General features: G+C 40.2%; 1 protein-coding gene across 10 annotated transcripts in view; it reads right to left on the bottom strand.

The window, feature by feature from the left end:
- Nucleotides 1–664: 664 nt before the first annotated feature.
- The window catches only part of dock7 (dedicator of cytokinesis 7), a 74,018-nt gene continuing 59,994 nt past the window's right edge, over nucleotides 665–14,688 (bottom strand). For 6 of the 10 annotated variants that reach the window (XM_033965716.2, XM_055221514.1, XM_033965714.2 and 3 more), the window contains 12 exons: nucleotides 13,984–14,084; nucleotides 13,527–13,719; nucleotides 12,501–12,644; nucleotides 12,296–12,427; nucleotides 11,747–11,761; nucleotides 9,427–9,552; nucleotides 9,232–9,321; nucleotides 8,200–8,436; nucleotides 6,389–6,532; nucleotides 5,908–6,014; nucleotides 5,097–5,264; nucleotides 665–2,672 (listed from right to left, as the gene is read on the bottom strand). In XM_033965716.2, the coding sequence (XP_033821607.1) occupies nucleotides 2,630–2,672; nucleotides 5,097–5,264; nucleotides 5,908–6,014; nucleotides 6,389–6,532; nucleotides 8,200–8,436; nucleotides 9,232–9,321; nucleotides 9,427–9,552; nucleotides 11,747–11,761; nucleotides 12,296–12,427; nucleotides 12,501–12,644; nucleotides 13,527–13,719; nucleotides 13,984–14,084 (1,500 nt within the window). In that variant the 3' untranslated portion in view covers nucleotides 665–2,629. Of the gene's footprint in view, nucleotides 2,673–5,096; nucleotides 5,265–5,907; nucleotides 6,015–6,388; nucleotides 6,533–8,199; nucleotides 8,437–9,231; nucleotides 9,322–9,426; nucleotides 9,562–11,746; nucleotides 11,762–12,295; nucleotides 12,428–12,500; nucleotides 12,645–13,526; nucleotides 13,720–13,983; nucleotides 14,085–14,688 lie in introns of all 10 variants that reach the window. The other 4 variants (XM_033965717.2, XM_033965715.2, XM_055221518.1 and 1 more) reach the window with 1 other exon arrangement.

Below are 14,688 nucleotides of genomic sequence, written 5' to 3' on the forward strand. Positions count from 1 at the left end.
ACCTCCTTCCTCTCCCACCATCCCTCCCTTCTCTCTCACCTCTTTCCTCTTGTCTTTCCTCCTCTCTCCACTCCTTCATTCCTTTACCTTCTCTCCTTCCTCTTGTCAAGCAACTATAAGACACAAATACAAGATACATATTGTCTAAAAGGGTTTATTTATTATTGCGGTATCTGAATTGGTGTCGAGTATTGAGTCTGTACCTTAGTATCGAAATAGTTTGAAATTTTAGTATCAGGCCACACTAACATCAAGTAAATACCACCACAAAATATTAATCTGTTATCGAAAACTTAAAGGTCCATATTACACTGATCTGTTCTAATGTTGTTTCCTCTCAGACCTGGAGTTGTGTTTTGTTTCATTTGCACTTATTGTAGGTCTGTTTTTGAGGAGTAAACAGCATTAGAACAGGACTTAAACTACAAGAGTCCATTTTGTGTAATATAGGACCTTTAAATATAACCTAGAGTTCAAAAATGTTTAAAAATGTGATTTAAAAAAACAAACTATGGATATTTTGTTATTATGAAATTGGCATTATAACACGGGACAACTTTGATCGAACATTAAAGTATTTATTTAGTAAAATATGTAAAATAATAATAATAATAATAATAATAATAATAGGTTGCAAGTACCAAACAAAACACTGATGCATCGAGATAAATAACAGAACACGTTTTTGCATGTTTTTTTCCTTACCGTCTCGTTTACATAATCGTTTACATCATCTTTCAAGTCTAAAAACGCTTTGCTACACTGTAAAAGTCACACATGAAATAAGTTTGACACTTCGTACAATGGAAACTTCAGAAGACACCTTGATTTTTTACAATAGTTCCTCATTCAGAAACATTTGGCGAGAAAAACAGTTTTGGCACTTTCATGAGCTGATAAAGAAATATCTGGTTCTGCATTCAGTCACTCTTCAAGGCAGCAGTTGTTGAAGTAGCAACAATCAGAGAAAATACACTGGTTTAAAGTAGAGATCAACCGATATGGGGTTTTCCGTGGCCGATACCGATACCAAATCCATAGCAACACGTGGCCCATAAGCTCTGTCGATATTTTGGGCTTTTTCTGCAGTTAAAATGCACCGATTTACTACAAACTCACCCTCAGCCCCTTTGTTTTTTTTACAGAAACCTATTCTATTGTATTATTTTACATTGGGGCTGACAATTTTGACACAAATAAGTTCTACAGGGACAGAGCCGTTTTGAAGCTTCCAGAGAATCGGTTCTGTGTTGATTTGTTGCACATAAACATTAAACATATGACACAAATCAACCTATCATATTTTCCAGACTATAAGTGTCACTTTTTTCAGTTTGTTCGGGGGTGTGACTTATACTTAGATGTGACTTATATGTGAAATTATTAAAATATATAATTCCACCTCTTCATTATCGTCACAGACAACTGTGCGAGGACAATCTAGGCTTGTACCAGTGTGACAGTCACACAGAAGAGGAAGCTGCTCTTCATCTTCCTCTGGAGTTGGTGGAGTTGTTCAGAAGCGACACAGAGGATGAAGAATTCAATGGATTTAGTGATTTGGAGTGAGATCCAGAATAAACTTGTTAGCTTGTTTTTTATGCTTTATTTATCTGATTAACTGTTAATATCTTACATTAACAGACCAGACACGTGTTCAGTTCTGTCTGTGCTTCATGTAACTGAATAAATATAAATGTTACATTATCGTGCTGTAATGATATTCAGCCTGTTGTTCTCTATTTTTTTGTTATTATAACTTGCGTTTAAAGATAAAATGTCTGCTCTTGGTCTCAGATTTTGTAAATCTTTTTTCAGATTTTGGAGAAATTCTCCAAAAAATGCGACTTATAGTCTGCAAAATATGGTCTTCATGGAAAGGACTGGAATTCCTACTTAAATGGAAGTACTTATGAAAAAAGTGGGCAGAGCTGAATAAAGTCAGTCATAGAGCTGTGAGTTTATGTTTCGTGCAGCGTCTCTTCATCTTAAAGTGTCAGTATAAAACTTTGTGTGTGGATGTTTTATGCAGCAGATCGACCAAAACAAATAAAACGACCTAAGCTGGAGATGTAAAGCCAAAAGCCCCAATATTGGCCCAGTACCTCAGCCAATAGATATATCGGTCTATCTCTAGTTGTAAAGGTGCACTATGTAACTTTTCCGGTTGGGGTGAGACATGTGCCGGTCCCCATGGAGACGTTCTTGCTTTAAATGTCTCGCGGTATGGCATTAAACAGATTTATTTTGCATTTTATTGCTCAGAAAGACTTTGATAAACATGCAAGCGTTCTCCGAGTGGGGTTTTCCAGACTGATCTGACACTGTTGTAGGCGAACCGGGTTTCTATAGAAGATAAGTTTAATGCCCTACTGTGGAACATTACTTACAGGTAAAGCAGTAATATCCCCAGTTGCATAGTACACCTTTAAATAAAACGTCAAGAAAACTTTTTATAACATGTAAAAAATCCGTTTGTTCAAGCCTCTGATTGTTTAACAGTCGAGACACTGGAATGACGTACCAAACTCAGATACTAGAGACCAACTTAAAAAAAAGAAAAAAAAAAACATATTTACACTCAAATAAATTAATATTGCAATGTGTCTCATGTTCACCCTCTTCCTCCTCAAATGTCAAGTTTACGGAGACTCAGACGGCTGAAGGAATCTCTGCAAAAAAGACAAAAAAAAAAAAAGAATTAGGAAATGTAAAAAAATAAAATAAAAAATGGATGTTATACCCTTAACAGCCAGATGGGGGCAGGAGACAGTTCTATTGATCACATACACTTTGCCATGAAGAAGCCAAAAGGTAAACACACAAATGTTGAACCTGATCATTTCTATAATAGTTTAGTCTCTTTAGAACTCACTGTTTTACATTTTAACAATCTCCTCGACTGTGTTCAATCTGATTGGCCAAGAGAATGTTGTGATGTCATCCGAAACACGGCAATTGGCTCGTTAATTCAAGTATGCTAGCAGTAGGCCCAGTAGAGTCTTTCTATACATGTAAATAGTTATACAAGCTCTCTGGTGTATACGATAACACTTTTTTACTCTTAAAGGTCCTATATCACATAAAACTGACTCTTAGGAGCTTTAATCCATGTTTTAATGCCGTTTCCTCCTCAAAAACAGACCTGGAGTTGTGTTTTGTTTCATTCACACATGTTTGAGTAACACTTTATTATTAGTCTGTCTACATCTTCAAAGCTCCAAATGCTCTGTTCTACCTTGTGATGTCATGAAGTGGTCTGCAGGGTTTGTGTGTTAAACGTGTGGATGAAACAAAACACAACTCCAGGTCTGTTTGTGATGAGGAAACATTAAAACAGAGATCAGAGGATAGAGTAATATGGACCTTTAAGTGATGCAGTGTAATTTAATATTTATCCAGATGATTGACAGATTTATGCCTGTTTCTCTCTCTCTTTGTGGTGGTGAGTTTTCTATAGTTTATCGTTGTAGAAGTTGCACGTTCTCATGCAGTCTGCAAATGCATGAAGGTCGTGACACGCTCATGACGTCAACACTTTGGACGAACAAACAGAATCACATAAATCGATTCTTCATTTGATTCAGGTGCAAGTTTTTATCTTTTTGGGCATCGGGAAAACGTGGAGCACAGGGTTATGTTGAGTCGGTGTGTAGTCTCCAGGCTCTGGGCACACTTTGGGCACACTTTGGGCACACTTTGGGCACACTTTGGGCACACTTTGGGCACACTTTGGGCACACTTTGGGCACACTTTGGGCACACTTTGGGCACACTTTGGGCACACTTTGGGCACACTTTGGGCACACTTTGGGCCACATGCATATTTGATGAGATAATGACTGCTCCATGTTAAACAGTAACATGCATCGTTTGGCGTCTGTGGCCTGATAAACTTGAGCTGGACTTTCAAAGCCGAGGAAGCACTGACCACTGACCACACAGAGGCAAGCCACAATATGAAAATACCTGCTCAAGTCGTCCGTTTGCTGCAGGGTCGTTACAAAGGTAAAATAAAACAATTGAACTTAAATAAAGTAACATTTCAACTCATTAAGGGTGAATGCACTTAGACACACAAAAATTAGGCCTAAACTGGGACTAAACCCGGAACTAAACCTGGACTAGGGCTAAACAGGACGAAACCAAGTCTAAACAGGAACTAAAACGAGCTCAAACCAGGAACATCCTCTTAAAGTGGAACTAAACACTTAACCGACTTTCCCCCTTTAAACTGTGTATGTGGTGTTTGAACAGCGCTGTCCACTGTGCCTCGTCCTTTGAGACAATCCTAGTGCAAATATATATATATAGATATATTTGCAGTTTTAAATGCTGCCTCTAGTGGCCGTTGCTATTTCAAGTACTATGTGACATCACACAGGAATGTCTTGATTAAAGCCAGAGGTTTCTGATTACAAACACCTGGCTGCAGGGGTGGAGTTTGAAGTGTGACCTGTTTGTAAAGTCTCAACTGTGTGTGTGTGTGTGTGTATGTGTATGTGTGTGACCTGTATGTAGATTCTCACCAGTGTGTGTGGTGTGTCTGACCTGTGTGTCTGTGTGTAAAGTCTCACTGTGTGTGTATGACCTGTTTGTAGAGTCTCACCAGTGTGTGTCGTGTGTCTGTGTGACCTCTGTGTGTGTGTACAGTCTCACGTGTGTGTGTGTGTGTGTGTACAGTCTCACTTGTGTGTGTACAGTCTCACCTGTGTGTGTGTGTACAGTCTCACCTGTGTGTGTGTGTACAGTCTCACTTGTGTGTGTACAGTCTCACCTGTGTGTGTGTGTACAGTCTCACCTGTGTGTGTGTGTGTACAGTCTCACCTGTGTGTGTGTGTACAGTCTCACCTGTGTGTGTGTGTACAGTCTCACTTGTGTGTGTGTGTGTGTGTGTGTGTGTGTGTGTGTGTACAGTCTCACCTGTGTGTGTGTACAGTCTCACCGGGGTGTGTGTGTGTGTGTGTACAGTCTCACCTGTGTGTGTGTGTGTACAGTCTCACCTGTGTGTGTACAGTCTCACCTGTGTGTGTGTGTACAGTCTCACCTGTGTGTGTGTGTGTACAGTCTCACCTGTGTGTGTGTGTACAGTCTCACCTGTGTGTGTTGACCTGCAGTACAGGTTTGTAAAGCTGTGGGATCTTCCTGTTGATGAGAGGTTGTAGCGCCTCCTTCAGGCGGTGGTAGTTCCTCTCTAGCTCCCTCTGGTACTCTTTCTGGTCCGGCCCGATCAGACTCTTGTTCTTCCTCAGGGCGTCCTCACACCTTTGAGTTTACAACAGAGACAGTGTTGTTCTGATGTGATGTGTTCAGGGTTCTGCAATGACTTTGCTCCATAGACTGTTTATATAAATGAACATAACTAACATGCTAACCACCGTGTTACAAGCAGGAAGTGATCATGTGCACGCTTTTGGCTCCATCGAGTCCAATTCACTTTCTATGTAAAAACTGTGTCCCCTCTCTTTGTAACTGCTGCTGTCAGACTCATCATTTTGCTCTTAAATGTTTGTATCAACCCGCTCTACACGATCCTGTTTTTTTTTAAATTTCACTATTGTGTCTGTAAATCAAGATATGAACATTAAAAACAGACAAATCAGGTGCCTTCTTTCCCAGAGGTTGCTAGCGTTAGCAACAAGTTTGATTGACAGCGTTGTTAAGTGCCTACTGCCTGCTAAAAACCAGCGGTGTGGGTGGGAAGGGGCGTTACCTTCAACAGCCTCACTCCTGATTGGCTCTTTGGTTGCTATGATACTTGGGGTCAGAATTCCAAATATGGAACTCTGCTCCAAAATGTCCCCTATAACTGCTCTAGCCTCGATGAACTTCATTTGACTGGAGTTGAACGCTGTGGTTACACTCACTCAGTCCACATCTTTATACGGTCTGTGGGTCGGTCACGTACCTCTTGGTGAAGTCTTTGAAGCAGAGCCGTAGTTTGTTGTGGTGTCTGTACAGTTTGGGGTCACTGGGGATCTCTGACAGGAAAACCTGTGCTACTTCTAAAGGACCCTGGGAAAAGACCAACATTTACATTGAACAAATGCTAACAGTATTACTCAAAATAACTAAAAACGTATGTATATATGGGGCAATCAAAGTTGACTTTAGTTACCTCTTAATGTTTTTTTTCATCTAATAAAGGAGTTTTTTGTCCCAGTTCAGATATATTGCAAACGTCGGTGCACTGTTAGCATGTTGTTAGTGTTACTGTGATGACAAAATTGACTCACACAATAGAATACTTGGAAAGCATTAGGAAAGTGAGGCATATGTTTGAACAGCTGCAAGTTTAAAATTACGAATTAAGTTTTTCATGTTTATAACACAGTAAAAAGGTACAGCGCCTTTAAAAGCTCCACACCACAGAGCGACCCGCCCCTCACCTGGTTGACTGTGGTGCCCACTGATCCCTGTAGAACCATCTGGAGCATCTTGGCGTCAGCAGGGTCCTGGTGAGTAGCAAAGGCCAGCTCCTGTGTCTTCTTCTGCATGTCCTCAATGGCCACTTCAATGGGAGTGGAAATGATCTGGAACAAAAGACAGAGGCACGAGGATGACACTTTGAAATAACATCACGTCTCATGTTAATACTTGGTGCAAAAGTGGTTGGAAATAATTACTTCAGTTTCATAAACTTGTTGATTTAGATTTTTTTTTTTACAGTGCTGTTTATGAAAGAAAATTTTGTTCTCATCATTAACTGTCAGAAGATGTGAAGACAAGACAGTTTTTCTAAATATATTTAAATTATGTACGGTATAAAGAATTTTCAGTATAACATTCACAAATATTGAACATGACTTTTATAGTGTAAAATCTTACTAATAGCTGTTTCTCAGTCGTCCAGGGGTGACCCATAGTAAAAGAAAAATTCAACTCTGTAACTGCACAAAACATTGTAGGAGTGAAGACGTTTGGCTGCTCAATCAAGCCAATTCTTCAGTTCTGGTCAGATTACTGCTGGACACTGCCTTATATCTGTCTGAAGGGAGGAGCTACTACACTGAAGCCAACACACCTGTTTGTTTACAGTTTCTGTTTGTTGGCTAAGTCTAAGTGTGAACTGTGCCTAAATCATGAATGGGGACCTTAGCCATCATCTACCTCCTATTTACACCTCCATCATAAAGCTAAACAAGGAAAACAGTAGGGCTAGCCAGTATGCTAATAGGTGAGAGCACCCATTAGGAGCCTCAACGATTATACATAATATAGCTCAGGCAGAGTTCACACTTTAATAGGCCTGTTGAGCTCCACTAACAAAAAGTAACTATAAACAAACAGGTGTGTTAGCTTCAGTGTCATTAGCTCCTCCCTTCAGACAGATGTAAGGCGGTGTCCAGTAGTAATCTGACCAGAAACGAAGAAGCAGCTTGAATGGAACTTTTTTGCCCAGTTGAAAGAATAGAATTTTTCTTTCCCAAATAGTTTTTATTATATGGCCTAATTTAATCAAGATTTCCACATTTCCAAATTATCAGTTAGCAAACATGTTTGCAAAGAACAAAATATTTGGTCTTTTTACAGAAAAATATAATGTTTTTATACACAATATTCTTTTTGAAACTTAAAATCCCAGCGTTTACTCCAACATACACTGCCTGGCCAAAAAAATATGTTGGGGTTGCTGCAGTTGATCAGGTCTTGGTTCAGCAACAGTCTATGCTCAAAGAATGAGGTCAGCTGACACCTGAATATACTGAATGACCAGGTTATTCCATCAAAGGATTTTTTCTTCCCTGATGGCACGGGCATATTCCAAGATGACAATGCCAGGATTCATTGGGCTCAAATTGTGACAGAGTGGTTCAGGAGCATGAGACATCATTTTCACACATGGATTGTCCACCACAGAGTCCAGACCTTAACCCCATTGAGAATCTTTGGGATGTGCTGGAGAAGGCTTTGTGCAGCGGTCAGACTCTACCATCATCAATGCAAGATCTTGATCTCGATCTTGAAAAATGAATGCAACACTGGATGGAAATAAATCTTGTGACATTTTCAGAAGCTCGAAACAATGACACAGCAAATGCATGCTGTAATGAAAGCTAAAGGCGGTGTGTAACCTTTTTGTTTTTTGTCCAGGCAGTGTATTTAACCAACCACACAAAATCTGCATATTAACAATATTAATGTGACCTGCTTTTCCACTGGTCACTCACCCACACTGATGTCACAGTGTTGGACTCACCTCCTCTTTGTGGATGATGTTGATGCGTGTCTTGATGTAGGGGAAGGCGTGGGATGTGGTCAGGATGGTTTTGCGTTTGTATTGCTCGTGCAGGTCTCCGTGAGCGCGTCCATCCAGCGTGAACGGCGTGCAGTACACGAAGCGCCGTAGGTTGTAGTTTTTATCGAAGTACGTGATGCGGTCCTTCATTTCGTACGTGTCGAAGTACGGCTCCACATACGTGATCTGGATGAAAGCCTATGGGCAAAAAGCAGGTTCCTGTTAATGATGATTCCTGATGTAAACGCTGTCCTGTCTGCTTTAGGGATGTTACAATTATATAAAGAAGCACTATGGAACTTTTATGGTGGATACTCTGCCACCTGCTGGTCGCAATGGAGAAATCAAGAATGTCCCAAGGTAAAATACATGACCATTCACACAGACGGGCTCCATCTTTTCTGCATCAAGGACAAACTAAAAATAAAACACAGCTCTGCCCACGCCAGTCCATCTATCCCACAACCAGGGAATACTTTGGATCCATAAAATGCTTCTTGTCTCTGAAGTTGTATTTGGAGTGATCCATGTTTGAGTAATCTTTAATCTATTATTTTCAAGGGGCCATTTTGTCGATCTACCCTTGGTAGATCGGTGCAGATTGGTACAAATGAAAAAAAAAGTGTTGCTCTAGTGTGATTTGCAGCTATCCATAGGGGGCACTGACAGCATGCGGCGCTTTGTTGTGACGACGTTTATGGCACCACAATTTTTTAACGCGGAAGTTAGCAGATTTGTTTCTTTTATGAATCGGTTTTAGTGGAATATTGTGATTTAAAATGTGTAAATTATAACATAATGATCCACAGAGTTGAGAAGAGACATATAGAGACATAAGGACTGGTTTAAAACATCATCAAAATAAAATTACTATAATTTTGTTCATAAAAATGCAGCTAGTTTTATTTCACTTTAGAATACAATGTTTTTATAATTATAATTTATTTATTAGCTGTTTAACACATTAGCACGTTGTTCTTCTGATGCACTCACTTTATTAGGGTCCAGTTTACACTTGTCCACTGGGTTGGAGTCTTTAATGACTTCTACCTGGTCTTCTCCAAATCGCTCCCCATAGAAACCCTAAAACACAAAACCATGTTCATAATTCACAGAAAAATATGCAAATTTAAGTGTATTTTATTTTATTTCTAAATTTAACTGTTTTATGTGGTGGCTCCTGTTCACCTCGAGCCTGTGTGAGATTTCTGCCAGTTTGGTGATGGCCGGCTCTTTGTAAACAAACTCCTGCTCGTCCAAGTCTCCGAATTTTGAGCCGTAAAATCCAACTCGGAAATAAGTCCCAAACATCCTCTTTCCATCCTGCAAGAAAGTCAAAATATTACTTTAGGGAAAATTATGTTTTGAATTGAATTAGCGCAGTTGTTTTGTTACTGTAAGCTGCAAAATATCATGAACACTTAAAGGGCCCACGTTACACTATTCTCTGATCTGTTATAATGTTGTTTCCTCATCACAAACAGCCCTGGAGTTGTGTTTTGTTTCATTCACACATGTTTAACACACAAACTCTGCATATTTAGGCTGAGTTCTTCTCTCAAACTGAAAACACTCTGTTCCACCTTGTGATGTCATGTGGTAATACAGGAAGTGCTCCACTGTGTTTTTAAACTCCATACACCTTCACTAGAATCATTTGGATCATTTCAAACGTGGAATTGTCAATCTCTACTGAACTAAAGATAAAAGGAGCTGTTAACTTGAAAACTACCACTTCATGACATCACAAGGTGTAACAGAGCATTTTGAGCTTTGGAGATGTAACAGACTAATAAATGTGTGAATGAAACAAAACACAACTCCAGGTCTGTTTTTTAGGAGGGAAGAACATTATAACATGACTTTAAGATCACAAGAGTCCATTTTGTCTAATAAGAGAGCGATGTGCATTCTGGTTACTTATATTTTCGATGAATTCCAAGATGTATAAACTGGAGAAAATTTTCCAGAAAAAAACCCTAACTTGACAATATACACAAAATAAAACCAGAGTGAGCTAACCGCTAACCGCTAACCGCTAACCGCAAGTGATACAGCACCAATCAAATAAGAAATATGTATATACGAGAGAAGATATAGAAGCTTGATTTAAAAAAATAAAATGATTTAAACCCCAATAATCTGATGAAACAGAGAAAGTGTGTGAGACTGTAATGTCATTTTAAAACCATGAATCATCACTGGACAATAATATTATAGATTGTTTTAAGCCCCTCAAAACTTACCCAAAGACACAATTAAGTAAAGTGGGATTTAGGACCAGCCCCAGGGTTTCAAAAAGGAGAAAACAGAACAAATTTAATCAGGATGTGGTGCCACCAAAGAATCAAAAAATTCAAAACATAAAACGACAACAGAAAAAAACATTTTGAAAAACAAACTGAATCCAGACCATGCAAAGAGAAGTAAAGAGTTAAAATGGAGTCCCTTCTACACACTATGCCCCACAGCGCAGTCAGGAGTAAACACAGCTCACAGTCCATGCAGTAAAAATAATATGTTAATATAAGTAAAAAGTAAAACTTATGAGGGGAAAATCAGGGATCGATTTACTGAAAAACTAGAACTAGAAAATGAACCTTTGAATAAAAAATTACAGACTTCTGCCAAAAAGTACTACGACAAAAACATCACGAATGAATGTGGTCCTTTGAGCTGCACCGTTGAGCTTTAAGAGGCTACGCCCCTCTGTCTGAAGGACCTGAAATCGAGCCCTGGCTTTGACGCGAGACCATAGACCGTATAAAGAAGTGAACTGAGTGAGTGTGACATCACCCACAGCCTTCAACTCCAGTCAAGCCGAGTTGCATCAGGAATTTCAACCACGAGTATCATAGCAACCAAAGAGCCAATCTGGAGTGAAGCTGTTGAAAGTAACGCCTCTTCCCGCCCACACCGCGGTTTAGCAGGGAGCGGGCACTTAGCGACGCTGTTAATCAAACTTGTCGCTAATGCCAGTGGTAGCGACCTTGGGGAAAGAGTCTGACAGCAGCAGTTACAGAGAGAGGGGACACAGTATTTTAATGTAAAGTGAATTGGAGCCAGAATCAATGGCGCTAGAGGCGCGCCCATGATCACTTCCTGTTTGGAACGCGGCGTCTAGCAGGTTAGCTATGTCCACTTCTATATATAGTCTATGGTTGAAATGAGAGCCTCATGACACAGTGAGGGGTGAGTGAGGGGTGTGCAGGTGATGCATTCACTGACATGTTGTTGGTTTCATTCACACTGAGGCTGCCATGCACAGCCTATAAACACGGTTACACAGAGTTACTTCTCCTCTGCACAGCCAGAGGAGGGAGGACAGAGGGAGAGTCCCCAGCAGGGGGCAGACAGTGCACATGTCTGCAGATGTTAATGGATTTGATGTGTGTAACAAAGCAAATAGAGCAAAAGAACACCCAAAGCTAGCAAACGATGAGAAAATCAAATACAAAAACATTAAACAAAATGAGCAGGGCCAAGCAGAAACCAGTTAGCCACCTACCTCCCAGCCAGTACTCTGTGTGACAAAGAGAATACAGGACATGTGAACACAGCACGCACACCCACATGTACCACAACTGGTGTGAGGCCAAAGGAACCAGCCCCAGGCAAGCCACAGGGAAACATACCATCATCATTATAATCATTATAATGTACAGTGTGGCTTTAGCAGCTGCACCAGCACTAACTGCACACCAGAGTTTAAGTCACACGGCTGGATACGGGACAAAGTCTACAGTCTGATCCCAAATAACATGCTTCTCCTGCTTCATATTTCACTGCTGGAGATAAAACATGCCAGGGGTGTAGTAATAATAAGGGTAAAATAAAGAAATTATACTCAAAATACAACTGAAATTTCAAAACGTTGGCTTTTGTCTTTGTAGAATCTATATTGTTAGGTAAATAATACAATTTGTGCATTATTATGTCACTTATGTGAGTGTCATGTCTGTGTATGTGCATGTGTGTTTGTGTGTATCTGGTTTCACAGTGAGAAGAAAAACACTTTTTTCAAACAGCGCCGACCACAGCACAGGTGAGTCTTTACCTGATGAACAATTTTCCCAAACGCTTCCTGCAGTTTACCATGAATCGTGGCTAGCTTCTTCGCGTCCCGGTTAGCCTCGTGGATTGGGATGAGTACCTTATAAACTTCATTTACTGCCTCGTACATGCCCGCCTTGAATAGAACACAAGACCAATGTAAACGTGGTCCCTTAAACATGACGTGGAGGTGTCATCAGGTGACATACCATGGAGAAGGAGGCAGCAGCCTGCTCCAGAAGTCCAACCAAACCGATTTCTGTGAAGTATTTTCCGGAACAAATGCCCTCCTCGTCAGGAGACACGACGTCGTCAGAAACTGCAGACTCCTCAAGCACGTTTGAGGAAATATTCTGTAGCATAAAGACATGTATGTTTTCATTCCTCTCATTTAAAGGTGAGCTGCGTAACTTATCTACTGAGAGCGTAAGACGCCTACTTCTCTCCATGGAGATGTGGAGTTTTCTTTGTAATGTTGAAAATTATTATCTTATCTTGCTCGTCTCCATGGAAATATATATATTTATTGCATAGACTGTATATATAAATGGATGTAGCCATCATGCTAGCCATCACATTCCAAACAGGAAGTGAACATGGGTTGTGCTTCTGGTTTCATCGACTCTCCAATTCACTTTCTAAAAACTGTGTCCTCTCTCTCTGTAACTGCTGCTGTCAGACTCATCATTTTGGTCTTAAATGTTTGTATTAACCTGCTCTACATGATCGTGGGGTTTTTATTTCACTATTGTGTCTGTAAATCAAGATATGAACATTAATAAAAAACAAATTCTTCTTTCCCCAAAATCGCACCCGCTAGAGTTAGCAACAGATTTGATTGACAGCATTGCAGCATTGTCAGGTTGGCTAAGCTAAGGGGAGGGGCGTTACCTTCAACAGCCTCGCTCCAGATTGGCTCTTTGGTTGCTATGATACTTGTGGAAGGAGTTACAAATGCGGAACTCGGCTCCAAATTCGCCCCAATTACCTGCTAACCTTGATAAGCCTCATTTTCCTGAAGCCAAACGTTATGGGTGACGTCACACTCACTTAATCCACTTGTTTACACAGTCTATTGTTTAATCCTATAATATGGATCATTCCAGGCAAAGCAATATCATCTCCATGGAGACAAGCAGACGTACCCTTCTCCAGAAAAGTTACACAGTGCACCTTTAAGTCAACTTCATACTCATTAATTTTATCAACCAACTACAACACATTTGGTGCTTTACCTGGAACGTGACACAACCCACAGGGAGATATTTACGATCCTCCAACATGCTGAGGTATTCTGCCACCAGGGCGGCGCTGTGGACCAGACATTGTGCTGCCTCTGCGTGGTTGTTCCTCTCAGAGTGTTTCCCAGCCATGTTCTGAAGCCACGTGAGCCGCAGGTCTGGGGACGTTTGGTAACCCTTAGCAATTCTGCAAAAGTCACAGGCAAAAGAAGTGAGTCTTTAAAAGGCTCATATTACACTATTCTCTGATCTAATGTTGTTTCCTCATCACAAACAGACCTGGAGAAAAAGAAAGAAAACTGAATATATAGAATTTTTTTTGTATTGTTGCAAAGTAGATCCCATTATATAAAAAGCGTTAACTGATCACTATGGTATTAAAATAGTAATTGATCATTTTCTTTTTAAGTTTAAATGTGTGTTGTTGTGATGAGGTGTCTTCTGTCTTTACCTGTACATCAGGTCGATCAGCATCTCTGGATCCTCCTGATGCTCTTTCATCTTCACTGTGTCCGACAGGATCATGTGCAGATTAAACACAAGGTCCTGAACCTGGAGGCAAAACACAGCTCTGATCAATGCAAATGTACAACACCACATTTGAAAATCAGAACGCAAAATGTTTCTGTTGGTATATTTGATTTTTTTTTTTTTTAAATCATCGATCTAACAGCGCGCTACAATTAGAGCATACAGTAGCTGTGTAATCCCCTCAGTTGTCAAGGTCCAAGCTGCTTCTTTGGTTCTTCAGTTCAGTTCTGGTCAGACTACAGGTGGACACTGGTGGACAATGTCTCATATCTATCCTCCATTCAAAACAGATATAAGGCAGTGTCCAGCAGTAATCTGAGCAGAACTGAAGAAGCAGCTTGGATGAGCAGCCAAACGACTTCAGTCCTACAAAGTTTAGAACTGCTTTCTTCCTTCAAGCAATTAGAATTTTAATGTAATTTTTGCAATATACAGCACTTTTCCAGCTTCTGTTCTAATGTTGTTTCCTCATCACAAACAGATGAGGAGTTGTGTTTTGTTTCATTCACACGTTTAACACACAAACCTTGTTCTTTTCTCAAACTGAAAACACTCTGTTCTACCTTGTGATGTCATCATGTGGTAATACAGGAAGTGCCCCTCTGTGTTTTTAAACTCCACACAC

This window comes from Periophthalmus magnuspinnatus, chromosome 4 (assembly GCF_009829125.3).
Source record: "Periophthalmus magnuspinnatus isolate fPerMag1 chromosome 4, fPerMag1.2.pri, whole genome shotgun sequence".
Lineage (NCBI taxonomy): Eukaryota > Metazoa > Chordata > Actinopteri > Gobiiformes > Gobiidae > Periophthalmus > Periophthalmus magnuspinnatus.